The sequence below is a fragment of the Salmo salar genome, unplaced genomic scaffold (genome assembly GCF_965601325.2).
Source record: "Salmo salar unplaced genomic scaffold, fSalSal1 ptg000221l, whole genome shotgun sequence".
NCBI classification, from domain to species: Eukaryota; Metazoa; Chordata; class Actinopteri; order Salmoniformes; family Salmonidae; genus Salmo; species Salmo salar.
Genome location: NW_027675333.1, coordinates 659,094 through 685,841, shown reverse-complemented (window position 1 = coordinate 685,841; position 26,748 = coordinate 659,094). Strand labels below are relative to the sequence as shown.

Genomic DNA, 26,748 nt, shown 5'->3' with positions numbered 1-26,748 from the left:
AGTTGTTTTCTGTTGGTGGTGAGCAAATTTGTCCAAAAGAAATGTAGGATATATTTGTTGTCTTAAGGGGGAAGGTGTTACAGGCTTTGGTTTTTCCATTTATGGTTTGAGGTTGGACGTTAGCACGTCTAGCTCGTTAGCACGTCTAGATTGTTAGCACGTCTAGCTCGTTAGCACGTCTAGCTCGTTAGCAGGTATAGCTCGTTAGCAGGTATAGCTCGTTAGCAGGTCTAGCTCGTTAGCACGTCTAGCTCGTTAGCCCGTCTAGCTCGTTAGCAGGTATAGCTCGTTAGCAGGTCTAGCTCGTTAGCACGTCTAGCTCGTTAGCAGGTATAGCTCGTTAGCACGTCTAGCTCGTTAGCAGGTATAGCTCGTTAGCACGTCTAGCTCGTCTAGCCCGTTAGCCCGTCTAGCTCGTTAGCACGTAGGACGCACTGATTGGTGTCACCTCGTTAGTCAGTATGTGTTACACCTGTGCTGGCTTGTCCATCTCGTTAGTGGGAAGGTGTTTCACCTGAGCTGGTCCAGGGCCCAGCCAGCCATCTGTGAACTGAATGAAAACTAGAATCTGTGTTTACTAGGTAAGACCATTTATGATATAGTATAAGCTAGTAAGGTGCACCTGTAATTATTTTAAACATATACTTGATTTAAACCTGTAATAGTTAGTTAGCGAAGCTAACGTTAGCTAGTTCATTATTACAAAAGTGAGAACTGCTCTAGATTGGAAACTTACGTTAATGAGAGTAAAGCCATGTTGGCTTTATGGAAACTTTTTTTAAACCTGTACTTATTCTAAACCTGTCATTATTTTAAACCTGTACCCGATTTTAGAAGTAATGAAAAATGTATGAGTTGCATTATCCTTGGAACTAACCATGACATAGAAATGTGAAAATATTCCTGCAGGTTAAAATATTGTTGAGTGGCAATACTGTGTTATCTCAAGAAGAACTAACCAATCTCAACATGACAGAGAGTAAGACAGGAGAACCTATTTCAACATGACAGAAAGTAAGACAGGAGAACCTATTTCAACATGACAGAAAGTAAGTCAGGAGTCCCTGACCTTATCTTCTCTCCAGAAGATGTCTGGTAGGCCCATTTAAATACCTTTTTTGGACATTTCAAGATAGCAGATGTTTGAGTTGGGTCTATTAACACAGCTGTGAGTTATTTTTTTCATTTTTTCATTTTTGACAAAATGAGCACTCCTGGAAGTGACAGATTTTGACTCATATTGAGTGATGAGACTGAGTTATTTAAAAACACTTTTTCAACATTTCAAGATGGCAGTTAGTTCAGTTTGATCTTATTAAAGACAAATGAATCCACTGTGTCTGCCTTTCTACTGTGAAGACAGGTTCTACTGCCCCCTGCTGTCTGTTGATGGTACTACTACTAGACACAGCGGCAGAATAAATTAAACTAGACATTTGTTTTCATCTCAAAACCAGAGAGCAACCGCTGTCCGGTGAAGTCCACACAAAGCTATTGCATGTAACCAAACAGTTAGGTGACCTGCAGCACGGTCAAAGCAAAATATATGTTTCAGACGTTTTAGGGACGACAAAACGACTATTGCTTTAAAACGACACAGAGAGTTCAGCACCTACAGTTACGATCTGTCTTTAATTTTGACCTTTTTTAAAACCATAAACTTGGATTAGCACAGCTAACACAGCTAACACAGCTAGCACAGCTAGCACAGCTAGCACAGCTAGCACAGCTAACACAGTTAGCACAGCTAGCACAGCTAACACAGCTAGCACAGTTAGCACAGCTAACACAGCTAGCACAGCTAACACAGCTAGCACAGCTAACACAGTTAGCACAGCTAGCACAGCTAACACAGCTAACACGGTTAGCACAGCTAAAACGGCTGACACAGCTAACACAGCTAGCACAGTTAGCACAGCTAACACAGCTAGCACAGCTAACACAGCTAGCACAGCTAACACAGCTACCACAGCTAGCACAGCTAACACAGCTAGCACAGCTAGCACAGCTAGCACAGCCAACACAATCAAAGGAAGCCAAATGCTCACTGGCTTCCCTTGCCTTCAACGCTACGGGCAGCAACAATGTTATACTCTTTATGACCAGACAGCATCAGACAGGACTGAGACAGACTGTTTCACTGTCCAGACAGCATCAGACAGGACTGAGACAGACTGTTTCACTGACCAGACAGGACTGAGACAAACTGTTTCACTTATCAGACAGGACTGAGACAGACTGTTTCACTGACCAGACAGCATCAGACAGGACTGAGACTACCCCAAAGACAACGTGTGTGAAGCAAGAGCTTCCTGTGACAACCGGAAGTTGTTAAAAACAGCCTAGAGCTATTGTCATATGGCCACCTGCAGATAGTGAAAATTAAGCAACTCAACCTTGTGTCATTCAGTCAATTATTAAAGTAGAGACTTCTTATTCAGGATTCTGTTTATGTCTACCCCCAAGACAACGTGTGTTGAGTAAGAACTTCCTGTGACAACCAAAGACACTGTATACTGGATAAGCAATCACTTGAAAAACTACAAACCTCAGATTTCCTCACTTCCTGGTTGGATTTTTCTCCGGTTTTTGCCTGCCATATGAGTTCTGTTATACTCACAGACATCATTCAAACAGTTCTGGAAACTTCAGAGTGTTTTCTATCCAGATCTACTAATTATATGCATATCCTACATTCTGGGCCTGAGTAGCAGGCAGTTTACTATGGGCACGCTTTTCATCCGGACGTCAAAATACTGCCTCCTATCCCAAAGAAGTTAACTCTCCTCCAAACAAGCTTCAATGCCATACAACACTCCACCCGTGGCCTCCAACTGCTCTTTAAACGCTAGTAGAACTAACTTTAAGCATCAGCTATCTGAGCAGCTTACCGATCGCTGCAGCTGTACACAGCCCATCTGTAAATAGCCCATCCAACTACCTACCTCATCCCCATGTTTTTATTTACGTTTTTTGCTCTTTTGCACACCAGTATTTCTACTTGAACATCTATCACTCCAGTGTTAAATTGTAATTACTTCACTACTATGGTCTATTTATTGCCTTGCCTCCGTACTCCATTTGCACACACTGTATATAGATTTTTCTATTGTGTTATTGACTGTTCGTTTGTTTATCCCACGTGTAACTCTGTTGTTTGTGTCGCACTGCTTTGCTTTATCTTGGCCAGGTCGCAGTTGTAAATGAGAACTTGTTCTCAACTGGCCTACCTGGTTAAATAAATAAATAAAATCTTAACTTTATTGACAACACCCAAATGGATACTTTTATTAACGTGGTTCTTCTATAATTACACATAATTCATAATACTGTAGCAAACATTATATTAAACAGGACATTCAAACAAGCCTTACAATTATAATCCAAAGTATTGTGAAATGCACTCATAAGCAACCTGGAAATGGAGGTTACTCCCCTGAGTTTAACCCCATTCACTTTCAGAATACATTGTGAAAAACTAAAATCTTTGCTCGCCATTTTTGCTCCAGGCAGATATAGTACATCCATAACAAGTGGTTTCCTCATTAGCTGGAGGAGTTTCTATAACCAAATTGCATGTGCATCGCACTCGTGCCGCAATTTTAGCAAACACAGAAAGGGGCCTATATTGGAGACCAAAAGTCGTCTGGCACACTGCTTAGAGTTTCAACAACATGAATAACGTATTTCTAGCCTACAATCATCTATGTTACTACTAATGTGAAAACAAGACAATATATGACTATTCTTGCTCATTTTAAGACAATTGTCAAATAATTGTAACATTCATTACAGACGTCAATTGTTGTCCAACATCATGGCTCCGCTGTTGGCATCACCTTTTACAGTGGATTACCGCTGTTGTGGGCCTTTAACCATCTGTCTGTCTTTGTTGTTCACACAGGAGAGAGGCGGGACAGTTGTGGATCCTCTGGGGAGTCTCAACAACCTCTTGATGCTGAAGAGGCAGAGAAGAGTCTCTCCAGATCAGAACACCTCAATAAACACCTGCAGAGACCCACAGGGAAGAGAACTCACTGCTGCTCTGACTGTGGGAAGAGATTCACCTCCCCATCAGGCATTAAAATTCATCAGAGAATCCACACAGGAGAGAGACCTTATAGCTGTGGTCAATGTGGGAAGGGTTTTGCAGCATCTACCTATCTTACTCTACACCAGAGAACACACACAGGAGAGAAATCTTATAGCTGTGGTCAATGTGGGAAGAGTTTTAGTCAATCTGGCCATCTGACAGTGCACCAGAGAATACACACAGGAGAGAAATCTTATAGCTGTAATCAATGTGGGAAGAGTTTTACTACATCTGGCCAGCTGACTTTACACCAGAGAACGCACACAGGAGAGAAACCTTATAGCTGTGATCAATGTGGGAAGAGTTTTACTAGATCTGACCATCTGACTTTACACCAGAGAACGCACACAGGAGAGAAACCGTATAGCTGTGGTCAATGTGGGAAGGGTTTTGCGGCATCTACCTATCTTACTCTACACCAGAGAATACACACAGGAGAGAAATCTTATAGCTGTGGTCAATGTGGGAAGAGTTTTAGTCAATCTGGCCATCTGACAGTGCACCAGAGAACGCACACAGGAGAGAAATCTTATAGCTGTGATCAATGTGGGAAGAGTTTTGTTAAATCTAGCCAGCTGACAGTACACCAGAGAACACACACAGGAGAGAAACTCTATAGCTGTGGTCAGTGTGGGAAGAGTTTTACTGAGTCTGGTGGTCTGACTAAACACCAGAGAACACACACAGGAGAGAAACCTCATACCTGTGACCAGAGATAATCTGATAAAAAAAATCTCTGATTTGATTTGATTTGAACTTGGCATAGTCTTCTTTTCAATTACATGTTGCTAGGTGGGATATCCCCAATGTCAAAACACAGTTTTAACGTGTCCAAATCAATAACCAATAAGCAGAAACAGTTTGTGATAAATTGAAAACCTAAACATAACATGTGCTATATACACAAACATCTGCCACAATAATCATATTACTTGTATTTTTTAAAACAAGCACCTTATAAACTGCACCAGAAACGCTGTTGTTTTGACAAGTAGCAATAAATCACTGATATCGATTAGGGGGGAAATCAGGTTGTATGTGCTGTTGAAACTAACACATGTAAAAAAAACACATGGAAATGGGAGATATATTTTACCTCACTGGTTAGAGGACAACCTGCAGAAGACAGTCAGCTACATTTGGGAGTGATGCATTTAAATGTAGGGGTCACTAAACAAAGGAACACAACACTTATTTGTCATAACTCATCGATATCATGTTGAAATCATTTGGGTGAGAGGAGGGAGATGAGGTTGCACGTCATGTTAAAACTAACAGCTCAAAAACCACACGGAATCTGGGAATAATGTGTACATCCCTGGTTAGAGGACAATTTGTAGAAAACAGCTCGCTACATTTTGAAGTGTTGAATTGTGATTCAAGTGGGTCACCAACAAAACTATTTTTGTGTTCGTCACTTTTTGTTAAATCACATAAATAGTAACTCTTTCATTTCAGAGCCTGGATTTTTCCCCTGAGGCTAATATCCACATCATGTTGAAATCAATAGAACAGGGGACAAACATTTAGGGTTCTACATTGTGACATTATTAAAATACTCCTACTACAATGTTAAAACATTCTACATTGTGACATATCATTGATATCATGAAACAACTCCTTCATGTATTTTCTGATGTTTGATCAGATGACATACTCTGATAAAAGTTCTCCCACATTGAGTACAGCTATAAGGATTATGTCCTGTGTGTGTTCTCTGGTGCAAAGTCAGCTGGCTAGATGTAGTAAAACTCTTCCCACATTGACTACAGTTATAAGGTTTCTCTCCTGTGTGTGTTCTCTGGTGTGTCGTCAGACATCCAGATGTACCAAAACTCTTCCCACATTGATCACATTTAAAAGCTTTTCTCTCCTGTGTGTGTTCTCTGGTGTACTATCAGGCTGTTTAGCTGATTAAAACTCTTCCCACATTGATTACAGGTTTCTCTCCTGTGTGTATTCTCTGATGTGATTTCAGGGTTTGTAGCCGAATAAAACTCTTCCCACATTGATCACAGCCATAAGGTTTCTCTCCTGTGTGTGTTCTCTGGTGTATAGTTAGATAGCTAGATGTAGAAAAACTCTTCCCACATTGACTACAGCTATAAGGTTTATCTCCTGTGTGTGTCCGTTGGTGTACTATCAGGCTGTTTAGCTGAGTAAAACTCTTCCCACATTGACTACAGCTATAAGGTTTCTCTCCTGTGTGTCCCCGCTGGTGTACTATCCGGTTGCTTAGCTGAGTAAAACTCTTCCCACATTGATCACAGCCATAAGGTTTCTCTCCAGAGTGTATTCTCTGGTGTGATTTCAGGGTTTGTAGCAGAATAAATCTCTTCCCACATTGATCACAGCCGTAAGGTTTCTCTCCTGTGTGTGTTCTCTGGTGTATTGTTAGATAGCTAGATGTAGTAAAACTCTTCCCACATTGATCACAGCTATAAGATTTCTCTCCTGTGTGAATTCTTTGATGTATTTTAAGGTTTGATGAAGAGTTGAATCTTTTCCCACAGTCAGAGCAGAAGTGAGATTTCTTCCCTGTGGGTCTCTGCTGGTGTTTCTTGAGGAGTTCTGATCTGGAGAGACTCTTCTCTGCCTCTTCAGCATCATGAGGTTGTTGAGGCTCCACAGAGGATCCACGACTGTCCCGCCTCTCTCCTGTGTGAACAACAAAGTCAGACAGATGGTTAAAGGCCCACAACAGCAGAAATCCACTATTTATTTGAGGTAAAGGGTGATGTCCAGAGCGTACCCATGAAACTGTACAACAATTGTCATTTGTTAAATTTGCAAATTAAGACAGTCAAGATAGCAACAATAGTCATATTTAGTCTTGTTTTCACATTAGTAGTAACATCGATGATTGTAAGCTAGAAATAAGTTATTCAAGTTGTTGAAACTCTAAGCAGTGTGCCAGACGACTTTTGGTCTCCAATAAAGGCCTTTTTCTGTGTTTGCTAAAATTGCAGCACGAGGGCAATGCACATGCAATTTGATTGCAGAAACTCCTCCCTGCTAATGAGGAAACTACTAGTTATGGATGTAGTATATCTGGTAATGAGGAAACCACTAGTTATGGATGTAGTATATCTGGTAATGAGGAAACCACTAGTTATGGATGTAGTATATCTGGTAATGAGGAAACCACTAGTTATGGATGTAGTATATCTGGTAATGAGGAAACCACTAGTTATGGATGTAGTATATCTGGTAATGAGGAAACCACTAGTTATGGATGTAGTATATCTGGTAATGAGGAAACCACTAGTTATGGATGTAGTATATCTGGTAATGAGGAAACCACTAGTTATGGATATAGTATATCTGGTAATGAGGAAAGCACTAGTTATGGATGTAGTATATCTGGTAATGAGGAAACCACTAGTTATGGATGTAGTATATCTGGTAATGAGGAAACCACTAGTTATGGATGTAGTATATCTGCTAATGAGGAAACCACTAGTTATGGATGTAGTATATCTGGTAATGAGGAAACCACTAGTTATGGATGTAGTATATCTGCTAATGAGGAAACCACTAGTTATGGATGTAGTATATCTGGTAATGAGGAAACCACTAGTTATGGATGTAGTATATCTGGTAATGAGGAAACCACTAGTTATGGATGTAGTATATCTGGTAATGAGGAAACCACTAGTTATGGATGTAGTATATCTGGTAATGAGGAAACCGCTAGTTATGGATGTAGTATATCTGGTAATGAGGAAACCGATAGTTACGGATGTAGTATATCTGCTAATGAGCAAACCACTAGTTATGGATGTAGTATATCTGCTAATGAGGAAACCACTAGTTATGGATGTAGTATATCTGGTAATGAGGAAACCGATAGTTATGGATGTAGTATATCTGCTAATGAGGAAACCACTAGTTATGGATGTAGTATATCTGGTAATGAGGAAACCACTAGTTATGGATGTAGTATATCTGGTAATGAGGAAACCACTAGTTATGGATGTAGTATATCTGCTAATGAGGAAACCACTAGTTATGGATGTAGTATATCTGCTAATGAGGAAACCACTAGTTATGGATGTAGTATATCTGCTAATGAGGAAACCACTAGTTATGGATGTAGTATATCTGGTAATGAGGAAACCACTAGTTATGGATGTACTATATCTGCCTGGAGCAAAAATGGTGAGAAAAGATTTTAGTTTTTCACAATGTATTCTGAATGTGAATGGGGGAAAAACTCAGGGGAGTAACCTCCATTACCAGGTTGCTTATGAGTGCATTTCACACTACTTTGGATTATAATTGTAAGGCTCGTTTGAATGTCCTGCTTAATATAATGTTTGTGTCGTCATCGCAAATCAACCACTTTGTACGTAAAAAACACTTCAACCAGTAAAATGCTCTTTGGCTTTTCCATCAGCCTGACAATGAGGGTTTGTACACTGTTTGCCAAATTGGCCCATAACTTCACCTAACAACAAACATACCTATGTAATGAACGAAGCACTTTGGTTGTTGTTGCATGACATACATAGTGTCCTCTAGGACCCATAACAATAACATAGACCTACTGTAGGACCCATAACAACAACATAGACCTACTGTAGGACCCATAACTTCACCTAACAATAACATAGACCTACTGTAGGACCCATAACTTCACCTAACAACAACATAGACCTACTGTAGGACCCATAACTTCACCTAACAACAACATAGACCTACTGCAGGACCCATAACTTCACCTAACAATAACATAGACCTACTGTAGGACCCATAACTTCACCTAACAATAACATAGACCTACTGTAGGACCCATAACTTCACCTAACAATAACAGACCTACTGTAGGATCCATAACTTCACCTAACAATAACGTAGACCTACTGTAAGACCCATAACTTCACCTAACAACAACATAGACCTACTGTAGGACCCATAACTTCACCTAACAATAACAGACCTACTGTAGGACCCATAACTTCACCTAACAACATAGACCTACTGTAGGACCCATAACTTCACCTAACAATAACATAGACCTACTGTAGGACCCATAACTTCACCTAACAATAAGATAGACCTACTGTAGGACCCATAACTTCACCTAACAATAACATAGACCTACTGTAGGACCCATAACAACAAATATAGGAAAATATCTCTGTGTGTTGTACAATAGCCTATCCATCAAGGAACAGTTCTCTACACATGATGAGCTAAGTATCTCTGTTTCCAAACAGACTAACGAGACCCTACAGTAAATCAAGTAGACAATAACACATTATAAACATCAATTTGTTAGGGATGTTGGATCCAACATGGAGCACGGCATAACTGTCTTTACCAGAGTAATGAATGAAGAAGCACTTTGGTTGTTGTTGCATGTCCTGATGTTTGTCATGTGACTGTCATTCAGAAAATGATTTCCTGGGTCAGCTGATGATAGTTGAACATGTGACTGTAACTAAACAGCTACAGTATTATGTGTAATTATTGAAGAACCGCGTTAATGACAGTAACCATTTGGGTGTTGTCAATAAAGTTAAGGTGACTCTTGGTTAGAACCATTGGATTTAGCAAACTCTGAAATGATTTAGGATTTCTGTGCCCATGAAAACTATTTTCCCAGCGTCATATAAGGAGACACTAAGTGTTACGTAGTTAGAGAGCATTTCAGAAATCTGAATACAAAAAACTGTCCTAACAGGACAATAACCTAAACCACAAGGCCAAATCTACACTGGAGGAGCTTACCAAGATGACATTGAATGTTCCTGAGTGGCCTAGTTACAGTTTGGACTTAAATCATCTTGAAAGTCAATGCAAGACTTGAAAACAGCTTTCTAGCAATGATCAACAACCAACTTGACAGAACATGAAGGATTTTAAAAAGAATAATGAATATTCACATGAAGATCAGTCTCCTATTGGATGACATCATGACTTCCCATCAAGCCAACTCCTTGAAGGCCTTACTATGACATCACTCACTCCGTCTAGTTTGCAGTTGTTAAAAAAACACTATTTTACTCAAAACATTTATTTGTTTCCCATTAGTGTGTTTATACTTTACTGTATTTATATCACTTTTCAACAGGAAACGTTTAAAAATCCCTGGAGGACGTCATGAACAATTCATACAGTACAAAAACATATTCGAGTGTAGAATGCCCTTTTAAAAATCACACATTAGTTCAACAACTGCAGAGTTTGTGTCCCTGTTTTATTAGATAGTACTCACTGTATTTACTGGTGTTAATCAGATCAATGTCCCTGTTTTATAAGATAGTACTCAATGTATTTACTGGTGTTAATCAGATCAATGTCCCTGTTTTATTAGATAGTACTCACTGTATTTACTGGTGTTAATCAGATCAATGTCCCTGTTTTATTAGATAGTACTCACTGTATTTACTGGTGTTAATCAGATCAATGTCCCTGTTTTATTAGATAGTACTCACTGTATTTACTGGTGTTAATCAGATCAATGTCCCTGTTTTATTAGATAGTACTCACTGTATTTACTGGTGTTAATCAGATCAATGTCCCTGTTTTATTAGATAGTACTCACTGTATTTATTGGTGTTAATCAGATCAATGTCCCTGTTTTATTAGATAGTACTCACTGTATTTACTAGTGTTAATCAGATCAATGTCCCTGTTTTATTAGATAGTACTCACTGTATTTACTGGTGTTAATCAGATCAATGTCCCTGTTTTATTAGATAGTACTCACTGTATTTACTGGTGTTAATCAGATCAATGTCCCTGTTTTGTTAGATAGTACTCACTGTATTTACTGGTGTTAATCAGATCAATGTCCCTGTTTTATTAGATAGTACTCACTGTATTTACTGGTGTTAATCAGTTCTCCAGTCTTCTCTTCATCATTGACAGTAATTGACCCCTCTTCATCCTCCACTCCAAAAACTGCATCTTCCTCCTCTTCTTTTACTGTAACATCCTCCTCCTCTTTCACTCTGAAGGCGTCTTCCTCTTCTTTCTCTGTAACGTCTTTCTCTTCTTCTTTCACTGTAACAGCCTCACCCTCTACTTGTTGTTGTATTGTAACAGCCTCCTCTTCCTCCTCTTTCAACAGAGCTTCTTTCTCCGTCCAGCAGACATCTTCTTTAACAGGAGGAGAGTAGCTTAGTGAACTCATGGTCGGAGATAATAGCTAGTTAGCATTAGCATAGTGCTAATTTAACCAGCCAGCTAGTTGACTTACAACGTAAATATTACATTTAATGGGGTAGCTAGTTGTTTCCACATAAGCATGTTTAAATCACAGTGGCAATTAAACCACGAAATTGTCCAAAGAACTTGAATGTTCCGACTTTGTCGGCTAGCGAGCTACCGAGGTGGCTGCAGTTGTTGAAGAAGCGTTCCGTCCACTAGATTATACGTCACACTAGAAACATCGCCTGAAAGACACATATCGCCATCTGCTGTCTGGAGGGAGGAAACGCAGTTGAGGAGGGAGAACTATTTTTATTCTTCATTGAATGATAATATTATAAAGCAGTTTAGGGAAACGTTTTTTTCTCTCCATTAAATATGAATATTATAACACGTACAAAGAGCAACAAGTGTTGTTTGATTAGTTCAGATTTTTTTATGAGAATTTAAAACAAACTCTACATCTACTCCACTGTCACGGGCTGGCTCGAAAAAACAACAGGAGAGGTAGAGTCAGGCGCAGGAGACAGAGAGTTCTTGACCACACTTCTTTATTTAAGAAAACTGGATGTGGTCGCCAAAAATATAGGGGCGCAGCCCTTAAATTATTCTGCGGTGGTGTACACAATAAAACAAACCACAGGCAGAGGAAAAAACCAGTGCACGTTCCTATTGCACGAAAACCGGACAAGAAACACAATCACGCACAAACACAGACATCCTACGCTAAACTAAATAACCCCCCCCCCCCCCCTACTAATGACTAACCCAAAACAGGTGCGTGCCTACCTAGACCTAACCAACAGAAAGTGAAACAAAAAGGGATCGATGGCAGCTAGTAGGCCGGCGACGACGACCGCCGAGCTCCGCCCGGCCGAGGAGGGGCGCCACCATCCGTCACTGTCGTGACATCCACATCTGTATTTCTGATTCAGTCAAATAACTAGATATCAAAATAAGCACCTAGTTATTTATACCCTTGATAAAGATGAGCTAAAATTACTGTATAAAATAAATAAACTTTACCCACTACCAGGATATTTTAGCCCAAAACCTGGTTACCTCTCTGCTAGGAGGCTGAGACTTGGCCATAAGTGGATCTTCCAGCAAGACACATCAACATCCACAAAGAAATGGTTAATTGGGCACAAAATCAACATTTTCAATGGCCATCTCAGTCTTCAGACTTGAACTCCATTGAAAACCTGTGGTTTGAATTGAACAGGGCAGTCCATAAGACAGACTAAATAAATCAAGGACCTGGAGAGATTCTGTTTGGAGGAAGGGTCTAAGATCCCACCCAATGTGTTCTCTAATCTCATTAAACATTTCAGTGTCGTTATCCTCCCAAGGGGAGGGTGCTGGAGTATTGAAAACATGGGTGGCAATAATTCAGACCCCAACCTTTTGAGAATTACATTTTAAACTAAATCTCTTTCTCTGAGCAATTGTATTTGTATAAAATAATATAATTTCCTTTTTTTGTGTTGGTGTAACAATACATCATGTAGATGTATATAATGAACAGACTAGGTCTATACTGCTCCTACATGGTGTAACAATACATCATGTAGATGTATATAATGAACAGACTAGGTCTATACTGCTCCTACATGGTGTAACAATACATCATGTAGATGTATATAATGAACAGACTAGGTCTATACTGCTCCTACATGGTGTAACAATACATCATGTAGATGTATATAATGAACAGACTAGGTCTATACTGCTCCTACATGGTGTAACAATACATCATGTAGATGTATATAATGAACAGACTAGGTCTATACTGCTCCTACATGGTGTAACAATACAGCATGTAGATATATATAATGAACAGACTAGGTCTATACTGCTCCTACATGGTGTAACAATACATAATGTAGAAGTATATAATGAACAGACTAGGTTCTATCCTATTCTACTGTATCTGTCTATGTATTACTCATCTCATATGTATATACTGTATTCTACACTATTCTACTGTATCTGTCTATGTATTACTCATCTCATATGTATATACTGTATTCTATACTATTCTACTGTATCTGTCTATGTATTACTCATCTCATATGTATATACTGTATTCTATACTATTCTACTGTATTTTAGTCTGTGCCACTCTGACATTGCTCGTCCAAATATTTATATATTCTTAATTCCATTCCTTTACTTTAGATGTGTGTATTTGTTGTGAAGTTGTTACATATTATTGCACTGTTGTCCTTGAGTGGTCCAGCCAGAGCCCGGACTTGAACCCGATCAAACATCTCTGGAGAGACCTGAAAATAGTTGTGCAGCGATGCTCCCCATCCAACCTGACAGAGCTTGAGAGGATCTGCAGAGAAGAATGGAAGAAACTCCCCAAATACAGGTGTGCCAAGCTTCTAGTGTCATACCCAAGAAGACTCAAGGCTGTAATCGCTGCCAAAGGTGTTTCAACAAAGTACTGAGTTAAGGGTCTGAACACTTATGTAAATGTAGGATTGGGCCGTTGTCATCAAACTTCCATGATTAGTAAGAATTAGGGTAGATTTATAGGACTATTGTTTTTATGATTCATACATACTTTCCTAACCCAAAAATGTACCTAAATAATCTACAAGATCAGAGTATTTTTAAATCTACCAGTTGGTGTTGAAACAGAGACGAATGATGACTTTCTTGAATTGATCCCTAGTTTCTGACTCCGTGTATTCTATTGAGTCCGTCAACAAAATTAGAATGAAAAGGTATTTACAGGTACAACATTCTAATTAAAGGTATTACCGTATTTAAAAGAATGGCTTAAGATGAAATGGACTCTAAACCCTATTGAATGAAAACTCCATGACAAAATCTGTTGGCCAACAACTGTGAGGGTTTTCAGCCAGGTATCAACACATGCAGAGTGTGAGTAAGCAAGACATACATTCCTAAATGGGGATCGGCCCCAGTCTCCTGGTAAAACACCAGAACCCTCCCCCTACAGCATTTATGTTCATTTTGAGAAAGTCGCACTACAGTCTCCGGGTAAAAAACTACTTTTGGGTAAAAAAGACGCGACACCTGTCTATGAATTTGAGAGGTTACATTGATGCTCCAGATACTCAACTAGTCTAAAGCAGACCAGTTTTATTGCTTCTTTAATCATAACAACAGTTTTCAGCTGTGCTAACATAATTGCAAAAGGGTTTTCTAATGATCAATTAGCCTTTTAAAATGATAAACTTGGATTAACTAACACAACGTGGCATTGGAACACAGGAGTGATGGTCGCTGATAATGGGCCTCTGTACGCCTATGTAGATATTCCATTAATAATCATCTGTTTCCAGCTACAATAGTCATTTACAACATTAACAATGTCTACACTGTATTTCAGATCAATTTGATGTTATTTTAATGGACAAAAAATTGCTTTCTTTTAAAAACAAGGTTATTTCTAAGTGACCCCAAACTGTTGAACGGTAGTGTACATCTACATCCTCCCATGTTGCTGAACCACTGATCAATAACTCCCTATTACAGGAAAAAACACTATTTCCATTGGTTGTTAGTACTGTACTGACCTCTCGTCCTCTGTCTCTCTCGTACTCTGCCTTGTGTATTTATCTTCAAAATATTCTTATAGACCCAACATAGAACCAAATAGACTTCCCAAAAACAATATGGCATTTACTTTATTTCACATTTATTTAATCAGATATGTCAATTGAGAACCAATACGCATTTACAATGACAATCTGAATGAAGAAATACTAATATCAATCTATTTAATAATTAACATGTTTGAAATATCCCAATGATATAGTGAACAACATTTAGGGGTTTACACCTGCATTCAATCAATCTTAAGTTCATAATCAAAACATTTTTTTTTACTCTTTTAATCCGATTTTCGACATGATCATGTCTTGAGCTGGAAAAAACATGTAGACCTATTTTTCAGTATGATTTCATTCATACAATATTATTTAATGTAGAATGAACAAAAACACAATTTCTCAATCAAAAACATAAGTCAGAACACAGCCTCTCTATTCTCTCATGTGATTTCAGGTCCTCTGACTGGGAAAATGTATTTTCACAATGAGAGCAGTGGTATGTCTTCTCCTCCTGTGTATTAGTATGTTGGAAAGGCTTTTCTCCTGTGTGTGTTCTCTCATGCTTTTTCAAGCTCCCTAACCGGGTAAAACTCTTTTCACATCGGGAACATTTGTAAGGCTTTTCTCCTGAGTGTATTCTCTCATGCGCTTTCAGACTCCCTCGATGGGTAAAACTCTTTTCACAATTGGAACAGTGGTAAGGCTTTTCTCCTGTGTGTATTCTCTCATGCTCCTTCAGGCTCGCATACCACCTAAAATTCCTTCCACAGTGGGAACAGTGATAAGGCTTCTCTCCAGTGTGTCCCCTCTCATGTGGTTTGAGGCTCCCTAACTGAGTAAAACTCTTTACACAGTGGGAACAGTGGTACGGCTTCTCTCCAGAGTGTCTTCTCATATGTATTTTCAGGTTCCCTAACCCAGTAAATATCTTTCCACACTGAGAGCAGTGGTAGGTCTTCCTATCTTCTGTGTGTATTTCTTCATGTTGTTTCAGGTACCGTAACTGGGTAAACCTCTTTCCACACTGGGAACATTGGAAACTCTTTTCTCTTGTGTGTGTCCTCTCATGCTCTTTTAGGTTCCCTAACTTGGTAAAACTCTTTCCACAGTGGGAGCATTCGTAAGGGTTTTCTCCTGTATGCGTTCTCTCATGTACTTTCAGGTTCCTTAACCACTTAAAACTCTTTCCACACTGGGAACAGTGGTGTTGTCTCGCTGGTTTGGGCGTCTCTGGGTCTGGTTCCCCTAAAGGAGTCTCCCTGCTGTCAGAGTGAGAGTCTGGTCCCTCTCCTACCAAAGACAGAGTATTTAGTTAAATATTAAACAGAGAACTGAATTAAACCTCCATGAAATAAAACTGTCTTCCTGTGAGGCTAGATTCCTCAAAAACCTGAAGTCAGTTTTCAGAACATTACATAATTTAATAAAAACTTGGTGGCCGCCCTAATAATAATAATAATGTAGAACATAAAATCTAATCTTTCTCTCATGTTTATAGGCTGAGCAGAGCTCTACAATAGGGAAAGGGGGATACCTAGTCAACTGAATGGATTCAACTGAAATGTGTGTCCCGTATTTAACCCAACCCCTCTGAATCAGAGAGGTGTGGGGGGCTGCCTTAATAGACATCCACGTCATCGGCAGCCAGGGAACAGTGGGTTAACTTCCTTGCTCAGGGGCAGAATGACAGCGTTTTTACCTTGTCAGCTCGGGGATTTGATCCAGCAACCTTTCGGTTACTGGCTCCTACCTGCCAGGCTACATAATGTCGTATTTTAGGCTGAGCAGAGCTCTATAATAATAGATAATGTCATGTTTATAGGCTGAGCAGAGCTGTATAATAATAGATCATGTTTATAGGCTGAGCAGAGCTGTATAATAATAGATAATGTCATGTCTATAGGCTGAGCAGAGCTCTATAATAATAGATAATGTCATGTTTATAGGCTGAACAGAGCTCTATAATAATAAATAATGTCATGTTTACAGGCTGAGCACAGCTCTATAATAATAGATAATGTCATGTTTACAGGCTGAGCAGAGCTCTATAATAATAGATAATGTCATGTTTATAGGCTGAGCAGAGCTCTATAATAATAGATCATGTTTATAGGCTGAGCAGAGCTCTATAATAATAGATCATGTTTATAGGCTGAGCACAGCTCTATAATAATAGATAATGTCATGTTTATAGGCTGAACAGAGCTCTATAATAATAGATCATGTTTATAGGCTGATCAGAGCTCTATAATAATAGATAATGTCATGTTTATAGGCTGAACAGAGCTCTATAATAATAGATAATGTCATGTTTATAGGCTGAGCAGAGCTCTATAATAATAGACAATGTCATGTTTATAGGCTGAACAGAGCTCTATAATAATAGATAATGTCATGTTTATAGGCTGATCAGAGCTCTATAATAATAGATAATGTCATGTCTTCAGGCTGATCAGAGCTCTATAATAATAGATAATGTCATGTTTATAGGCTGAGCAGAGCTCTATAATAATAGATAATGTCATGTTTACAGGCTGATCAGAGCTCTATAATAATAGATAATGTCATGTTTACAGGCTGATCAGAGCTCTATAATAATAGATAATGTCATGTTTCCAGGCTGATCAGAGCTCTATAATAATAGATAATGTCATGTTTACAGGCTGATCAGAGCTCTATAATAATAGATAATGTCATGTTTACAGGCTGAGCAGAGCTCTATAATAATAGATAATGTCATGTTTATAGGCTGAACAGAGCTCTATAATAATAGATAATGTCATGTTTATAGGCTGAACAGAGCTCTATAATAATAGATCATGTCATGTTTATAGGCTGAACAGAGCTCTATAATAATAGATCATGTCATGTTTATAGGCTGATCAGAGCTCTATAATAATAGATCATGTTTATAGGCTGAGCAGAACTCTATAATAATAGATAATGTCATGTGTATAGGCTGATCAGAGCTCTATAATAATAGATAATGTCATGTTTATAGGCTGAACAGAGCTCTATAATAATAGATAATGTCATGTTTATAGGCTGAACAGAGCTCTATAATAATAGATAATGTCATGTTTATAGGCTGAGCAGAGCTCTATAATAATAGATAATGTCATGTTTATAGGCTGATCAGAGCTCTTTAATAATAGATAATGTCATGTTTATAGGCTGATCAGAGCTCTATAATAATAGATAATGTCATGTTTACAGGCTGATCAGAGCTCTATAATAATAGATAATGTCATGTTATAGGCTGATCAGAGCTCTTTAATAATAGATAATGTCATGTTATAGGCTGATCAGAGCTCTTTAATAATAGATAATGTCATGTTATAGGCTGAACAGAGCTCTATAATAATAGATAATGTCATGTTATAGGCTGAACAGAGCTCTATAATAATAGATCATGTTTATAGGCTGAGCAGAGCTCTATAATAATAGATCATGTTTATAGGCTGATCAGAGCTCTATAATAATAGATAATGTCATGTTTATAGGCTGATCAGAGCTCTATAATAATAGATAATGTCATGTTATAGGCTGATCAGAGCTCTATAATAATAGATAATGTCATGTTATAGGCTGATCAGAGCTCTATAATAATAGATCATGTCATGTTATAGGCTGATCAGAGCTCTATAATAATAGATAATGTCATGTTTATAGGCTGAGCAGAGCTCTATAATAATAGATAATGTCATGTTTATAGGCTGAACAGAGCTCTATAATAATAGATAATGTCATGTTATAGGCTGATCAGAGCTCTATAATAATAGATAATGTCATGTTATAGGCTGATCAGAGCTCTATAATAATAGATAATGTCATGTTATAGGCTGATCAGAGCTCTATAATAATAGATCATGTTTATAGGCTGATCAGAGCTCTATAATAATAGATCATGTTTATAGGCTGATCAGAGCTCTATAATAATAGATAATGTCATGTTATAGGCTGAACAGAGCTCTATAATAATAGATAATGTCATGTTTATAGGCTGATCAGAGCTCTATAATAATAGATAATGTCATGTTATAGGCTGATCAGAGCTCTATAATAATAGATAATGTCATGTTTATAGGCTGATCAGAGCTCTATAATAATAGATAATGTCATGTTTATAGGCTGATCAGAGCTCTATAATAATAGATAATGTCATGTTTATAGGCTGAACAGAGCTCTATAATAATAGATAATGTCATGTTATAGGCTGATCAGAGCTCTATAATAATAGATAATGTCATGTTTATAGGCTGATCAGAGCTCTATAATAATAGATAATGTCATGTTTATAGGCTGATCAGAGCTCTATAATAATAGATAATGTCATGTTATAGGCTGATCAGAGCTCTATAATAATAGATAATGTCATGTTTATAGGCTGATCAGAGCTCTATAATAATAGATAATGTCATGTTATAGGCTGATCAGAGCTCTATAATAATAGATAATGTCATGTTATAGGCTGATCAGAGCTCTATAATAATAGATAATGTCATGTTATAGGCTGAACAGAGCTCTATAATAATAGATAATGTCATGTTATAGGCTGATCAGAGCTCTATAATAATAGATAATGTCATGTTTATAGGCTGATCAGAGCTCTATAATAATAGATCATGTTTATAGGCTGATCAGAGCTCTATAATAATAGATAATGTCATGTTATAGGCTGATCAGAGCTCTATAATAATAGATAATGTCATGTTATAGGCTGTATTTGATCCAATGTAAATAACATTTTGTTGGTGTCCCACTTCATCTCTAAAGTAATAATTACCATACTTTCTAAATGATAATTCTTTAGTTCAGCCTTTCCTTGAAATGGCTATTTTATTTTATGTTTTTTTGTAGACTTACAAACGTTTGCTAATATGTTCAGTCACCCCAAAACGCTTGTCCTTTTGCTAATATGTTCAGTCTCCCCATAACACATGTCCATTTCATGTCAATAATGCATCTTATTTTATGTATTTCTCCAACATTATTTAGAAATCTGCTTTTTGTTGGTATACACACTCCACACAAGGCCTACAATAGACACACATCAAAAGTTTCATTTATAACTTGTTTGCCATTCTGTGAGACAATTAAGTTGTGATTTTGTGGTGGGAGGGACTCTGATGGTATACACATGTTACAGTTAAGCAATAAGACCAGAGGAAGTGTGGTATATGGCCAATATAGCACGGTTAAAGACTGTCCTTATGCACGACGCAACACAGAGTACCTGGATACAGCCCTTAGCCGTGGTATATTGGCCATCTATCACTGAGGTGTCTTATTGCTATTATAAACTGGTTACCAACGTAATCAGAACAGTAAAAATACATGTTGTCATACCCATGGTATACGGCCTGATATACCACGGCTGTCAGCCAATCAGCATTCAGGGATTTAAAATGTAGCTTCAACATTATATTATAACATAAATTCCTATAGTACAGAACAACATTTTCAAGTATAGAATTTCAGTAGCATGCTGCTTTAAAACAACACATTCGTTCAAAACCTTTGCAGTTAGAGCCCGTTTTTAAGACAGTACTTACTGGTGGTAATCAGATCTCCTGACTCCTCTGTCAATATGACAGTTCTCTCTCCCTGTTTCCCCTCCTTCACTTCAAAAACTACATCCTCCTCTTTCACCTCTTCCTCTTCTTTTACTGTAACATCCTCCTCCTCTTTCACTCTGAACGTGTCTTCCTCTTCTTTCACTGAAACGTCTTTCTCTTCTTCTTTCACGGTAACAGCCTCACCCTCTACTTCTTGTTTTACTGTGACATCCTCCTCTTCCTTCTCCTCTTTCACGACAATGTTCAGCCCCAGAGCTTCTTTCTCCGTCCAGCAGACCTCCTCTTCTTTAACAGGAGGGGAGTAGTTTAGGGAGCTCATGTTCGGGGATGTTAGCTAGCTAGCTAGTTAGCATGAGCGACTAGTTTAGTGCTAGGCTAACTTATCAAGCCAGCTAGTTGACTAACAATGTACCTATAACATTTAAATGGGGGAAATTAACTAGATGTCAGAAGTATATTTAAAAAACAGAGGCAAATATGCACAGAAACAGTCTAAATGTTTCGGCTGTTGGCTACCGAGGTGGCTGACTAGATGTTGTTGAAGAAGTGTTCCGTCCACTAGATTATACGTCACGCTGCAGCATCGCCTGAAAGACGCACATCGCCGTCTGCTGACTGGAGGGAAACGCAGTTGTTGTTGCACACAAATGTATTTTTCATTCCTTTCATTAAATAATAATATTATATTGAGACGTTCAAAAAGAGCAGTGCATATTTTGAGTGAGAATTTAAAACATACTGTCCTTCACATCTGTATTTAAGGCAGTTTCATATTCATTCATTTAAAGAAACCCACTGGTCACACTGGTTGAATTATCTGTCAAAATAGGAACTCTGCAGCCTAGTTGAACAGTGATCTATGTTCTATTAACGCTGCTGGGAGCAAACTGGAGAGTAGCTAGAGGAAAACAAACCTAACGGCATCCCCAGTCCCTGGTATATCATCAGACTGTACAAACCTAACTACATCCCCAGTCCCTGGTATATCATCAGACTGTACAAACCTAACTACATCCCCAGTCCCTGGTATATCACCAGACTGTACAAACCTAACTGCATCCCCAGTCCCTGGTATATCACCAGACTGTACAAACCTAACTGCATCCCAGTCCCTGGTATATCACCAGACTGTACAAACCTAAGTGCATCCCCAGTCCCTGGTATATCACCAGACTGTACAAACCTAACTACATCCCCAGTCCCTGGTATATCACCAGACTGCATACAAACCTAACTGCATCCCCAGTCCCTGGTATATCACCAGACTGTACAAACCTAACTGCATCCCCAGACCCTGGTATATCACCAGACTGTACAAACTTAACTACATCCCCAGTCCCTGGTATATCATCAGACTGCATACAAACCTAACTGCATCCCCAGTCCCTGGTATATCATCAGACTGCATACAAACCTAACTGCATCCCCAGTCCCTGGTATATCACCAGACTGTACAAACCTAACTGCATCCCCAGTCCCTGGTATATCATCAGACTGTACAAACCTAACTACATCCCCAGGCCATGGTATATCACCAGACTGCATACAAACCTAACTGCATCCCCAGTCCCTGGTATATCATCAGACTGCATACAAACCTAACTGCATCCCCAGTCCCTGGTATATCACCAGACTGTACAAACCTAACTGCATCCCCAGTCCCTGGTATATCACCAGACTGTACAAACCTAACTGCATCCCCAGTCCCTGGTATATCACCAGACTGTACAAACCTAACTACATCCCCAGTCCCTGGTATATCATCAGACTGCATACAAACCTAACTGCATCCCCAGTCCCTGGTATATCATCAGACTGTATACAAACCTAACTGCATCCCCAGTCCCTGGTATATCACCAGACTGTATACAAACCTAACTACATCCCCAGTCCCTGGTATATCACCAGACTATACAAACCTAACTGCATCCCCAGTCCCTGGTATATCATCAGACTGTATACAAACCTAACTGCATCCCCAGTCCCTGGTATATCACCAGACTGTACAAACCTAACTACATCCCCAGTCCCTGGTATATCACCAGACTACATACAAACCTAACTGCATCCCCAGTCCCTGGTATATCATCAGACTGTACAAACCTAACTACATCCCCAGTCCCTGGTATATCACCAGACTGTACAAACCTAACTGCATCCCCAGTCCCTGGTATATCACCAGACTATACAAACCTAACTGCATCCCCAGTCCCTGGTATATCATCAGACTGTATACAAACCTAACTGCATCCCCAGTCCCTGGTATATCATCAGACTGCATACAAACCTAACTGCATCCCCAGTCCCTGGTATATCACCAGACTGCATACAAACCTAACTGCATCCCCAGTCCCTGGTATATCATCAGACTGTATACAAACCTAACTGCATCCCCAGTCCCTGGTATATCATCAGACTGTACAAACCTAACTGCATCCCCAGTCCCTGGTATATCATCAGACTGTATACAAACCTAACTGCATCCCCAGTCCCTGGTATATCATCAGACTGTACAAACCTAACTGCATCCCCAGTCCCTGGTATATCATCAGACTGCATACAAACCTAACTGCATCCCCAGTCCCTGGTATATCACCAGACTGCATACAAACCTAACTGCATCCCCAGTCCCTGGTATATCATCAGACTGTATACAAACCTAACTGCATCCCCAGTCCCTGGTATATCACCAGACTGTACAAACCTAACTGCATCCCCAGTCCCTGGTATATCATCAGACTATACAAACCTAACTGCATCCCCAGTCCCTGGTATATCACCATACTGCTGTGACCCTCCCACTCTGTCTGCTGAATTCTTTCTCTTTTCTCTTGTTTTCCTTAATAGGATGTCGGTGGGCGGAGCCGGGAGGGTCGTCAGTGAAATGGGACACACCTGGGCTGGGGGGGGCGCTGGAAGATGGCGGCGAGTGTAGACGAGATTTCAGCTTGCTCCGAGTAACCTTAACTTTTATCCCTCTCAAACTTACTTAAATGTAACGGAACTTGGCTTATAGTAAACACAATAGAGAACAACACTTAGTTGACCGATAATTTGATTCATAACTTTGAGAAATGGAAGGAAAAAATGTGCGAAAGAGCAAAGGGAGGAGAAGGCAGTTGCTAGCTGAGCACTCATACGTTGGAGAAAAACCGCCACCTGACTCATCAGGAGAAGAAATGGAGGATTCTGGACATTCGGTTGATTCTGAAAATGCAGTCAATAGTCCTGCACCCAAAAAGACACAGAAAGAATTATCTTTGCGCGAATTACAGGTCAACATAATCGATGCTGTCTCTGCAAAGATAAACGAAAGAGCCGATGGTCTGGAGAAAATGATACGCGAAAACACATCAAAAATAGTTGACCTCGAGACCTCTGCATTCTGACTGTACACCAGAGAAGACACACAGGAGAGAAACCTTATATATGTGGTCAATGTGGGAAGAGTTTTACTACATCTGATAATCTGACAGTACACCAGAGAATACACACAGTAGAGAAACCTTATAGCTGTGGTAAATGTTGGAAGAGTTTTGGTCAATCTGGACATCTGACAGTGCACCAGAGAACAAACACAGGAGAGAAACCTTATAGCTGTGGTAAATGTGGAAAGAGTTTTGGTCAATCTGGAGATCTGACTCAACACAAGAGAACACACACAGGAGAGAAATCTTTTGGCTGTGGTCAATGTGACCAGAGATACTCTGATAAAAGATCTCTGATTAAACATCAGAAAATACATGGAGTTGTTTCGTGATATCAATGAAATGATGTCACAATGTAGAATGTTTTTAACATTGTAGAAGGAGTATTTTAATGATGTCACAATGTAGAAACCTAAATGTTTGCCCCCTGTTCTATTGATTTCAGCATGATATGGATATTAGCCTCAGGGGGAAAATCCAGGCTCTGAATTGGAAGAGTTACTATTTATGTGATTTAACAAAAAGTGACTAACACAAAAAGAGCTCTGTTACACTTACCACGTTGGTGACCCACTTGAATCAAAATGCAACACTTCAAAATGTAGCTAGCTGTTTTCTACAAGTTGTCCTCTAACCGGGGATGTACACATTATTCCCAGATTCCGTGTGGTTTTTGAGCTGTTAGTTTTAACAGGACGTGCAACTTCATCTCCCTCCTCTCGCACAATTGATTTTAGCGATGAGTTATGACAAATAAGTGTTGTGTTCCTTTGTTTAGCGACCCCTAAATTTAAATGTATCACTCCAAAATGTAGCTGACTGTCTTCTGCAGGTTGTCCTCTAACCAGTGAGGTAAAATATATCTCCCATTTCCATATGTTTATTTTTTAGTTGTGTTAGTTTCAACATCATGTACAACCTGATTTCCCCCCTAATCGATATCAGTGATTTATAGCTACTTGTCAAAACAACAGCGTTTTTGGTGCTTGTGCATTTTATAAGGTGCTTGTTTTAAAAAATACAAGTAATATGATTATTGTGGCAGATGTTTGTGTATGTAGCACATTTTATGTTTTCAATTTATCACAAACTGTTTCCGCATATTGGTTAATGATTTGGACACGTTTAAACTGTGTTTTGACATTGGGGATATCCCACCTAGCAACATGTCATTGAAAATAAGACAATCAAATATTTCATATTTACATGTAACATTTAGTACTGATAATTATTTATGCAACCAACTGACAATTTTTGGGTTTTTGGTACAATTATATTGACATTGTTGCCCTGCTTTTAGAATATCAGGGTTCATTCTCAGATGTGCCAACCCAAATGTACTAGAGCATGACATTGGGGACTGGGCCCCGATCCAACAACATGCCTATCTAGTGAACCCTGAAAAGGGAGAGAAGCTCCGCAGTGAGGTGGAAAGTTACTACGGATGTTTGCAGGAGTTTCCTCTTGAAATCAGACATGTCTGTGATAAGGACAACTTGGTTTCTGATTGTCTCAAGGGTGGGCAGTCAAAAAGATTTGTGTTTTCCTCTTTTGGACGACTTGGTTCCTGATTGGGGTGATGAGAGTTCTAGAAGCTAGTGAGTTTTTCAAAAAATAAGGTTGTAGAAAAATATATATTTAGAAATATGTTTATAGGGGGGGGGGTCATAAACCTCTATATTTAACACAGTCTATTCAGGTCCTTCAGTAGATTCAGAGAGGGGAAGAGAGAAAGGTATTTATGGGGGGGGGGTCATAAACCTTACCCACAGGCCAACGTCATGACAGTGTTGTGTGTGGGTATTATCAAACCCTAAAGTAAAAACAAACAAAATATGTCCAGGCCTTTTCCATTTGGGTAGTTTACAGCCTCAATCTCACTCACCCAAGATTATAGTCCCTGGAAACATTCCCAAGAGAGACAATGAAATCCCCATTTTCCCAAAGACAAACACAAAACACTTCGTTAGCATTCATTATACAACTGATTCAGAAACCCAAAAGTTAACTACAAACAAAACCTAATGATAATTCCACTGTACTCCCTCAAATCATTAATCATTAGTTTTAATCTGCATCAATTGTATATGCATGCTTAATTGACCCTTAGACACAATTATCCTGGTATCATTACTAGACCAATGTCCAACAAATATGTGATAGCTTTTTCCACCTTTGGATTGTTCAGCAATATTTAATCCCAGGCATTTAATAAAATGTAGTTTGAGACGTGTTCTCTCATGTCGCCTTTAATACTTCAGTTGACTTTCATCCGTCCTGGAGGAAAGAATCCTACTCAAACACATCAGATAATACAATGTTTAAGTGAAAACAACACCAAAAATAAACAATAAACAGTAAACAATAAACAAACCCATAACCTCTTTCCAGCAATCAAATCATTTCAACCTGTAGCATAAATTTAGTACAACAATCCTTGTTTAACAAATCTAAAACCTTTCAAAAAATGTGTGCTGTCTCATCAGCGTAAGAATCAAAACAAACTTTTTTCCATTCATAATATACAATGTTTTAATTCCCCAAAGGTCAATACTGTTCAGCTCATACATGAATGATCTTCCTTCTGTCTGTACAGGGTCTGAAGTTCCAATGTATGCAGATGATACAGTGATAAATGCATGCAATTAACAAACAACCTACACAAAAACTCACTACTGTAATGGTTCAGATGACAAAGTTGCTAAGAGACTCATGTTTGCATCTCAATAAAATTAAAAAACACCAAACACAGTCTGCATGTTCCTTACAAGGAAAACAACTGATGCCCCTGAGACAGATGTCTATTGTATCAGGGGAAAAGTTCCAGGTGATATCTGATTTTAAGTTCCACGGCATCATACTTGATTCCAACCTCTCTTTTAAAAGCAAATGAAAAA

At 38.9% G+C, this 26,748-nt stretch overlaps 2 protein-coding genes and 1 pseudogene across 2 annotated transcripts; 1 reads left to right on the top strand and 2 right to left on the bottom strand.

The window, feature by feature from the left end:
- The first annotated feature begins 1,325 nt into the window (after window positions 1–1,325).
- Window positions 1,326–4,828, top strand: LOC145867171 (uncharacterized). The gene is made up of 2 exons (XM_082971223.1): window positions 1,326–1,392; window positions 3,905–4,828. Exons 1-2 carry the CDS (start codon window positions 1,326–1,328, stop codon window positions 4,810–4,812), a joined length of 975 nt encoding a protein of 324 aa, XP_082827349.1. The 3' UTR covers window positions 4,813–4,828.
- Window positions 4,829–5,607: 779 nt separating this feature from the next.
- LOC145867170 (uncharacterized) lies at window positions 5,608–6,849 on the bottom strand (annotated as a pseudogene).
- An 8,056-nt stretch (window positions 6,850–14,905) lies between these two features.
- Window positions 14,906–21,298, bottom strand: LOC145867147 (uncharacterized). The gene is made up of 2 exons (XM_082971206.1): window positions 20,400–21,298; window positions 14,906–16,134 (listed from the first exon to the last, which is right to left on the bottom strand). Exons 1-2 carry the CDS (start codon window positions 20,740–20,742, stop codon window positions 15,248–15,250), a joined length of 1,230 nt encoding a protein of 409 aa, XP_082827332.1. The 5' UTR covers window positions 20,743–21,298; the 3' UTR covers window positions 14,906–15,247.
- Window positions 21,299–26,748: the final 5,450 nt, after the last annotated feature.

Excerpts from the sequence above, each read along its gene's own strand:
- LOC145867171 (XM_082971223.1), top strand. The coding sequence starts at position 1,326 with ATGAATCCACTGTGTCTGCCTTTCTACTGTGAAGACAGGTTCTACTGC. Across the intron at positions 1,393-3,904 it reads CCCCCTGCTGTCTGTTGATG|GAGAGAGGCGGGACAGTTGT; the intron begins GTACTACTACTA and ends TTGTTCACACAG.
- LOC145867147 (XM_082971206.1), bottom strand. The coding sequence starts at position 20,742 with ATGAGCTCCCTAAACTACTCCCCTCCTGTTAAAGAAGAGGAGGTCTGC. Across the intron at positions 16,135-20,399 it reads AGGAGATCTGATTACCACCA|GAGAGGGACCAGACTCTCAC; the intron begins GTAAGTACTGTC and ends TGTCTTTGGTAG.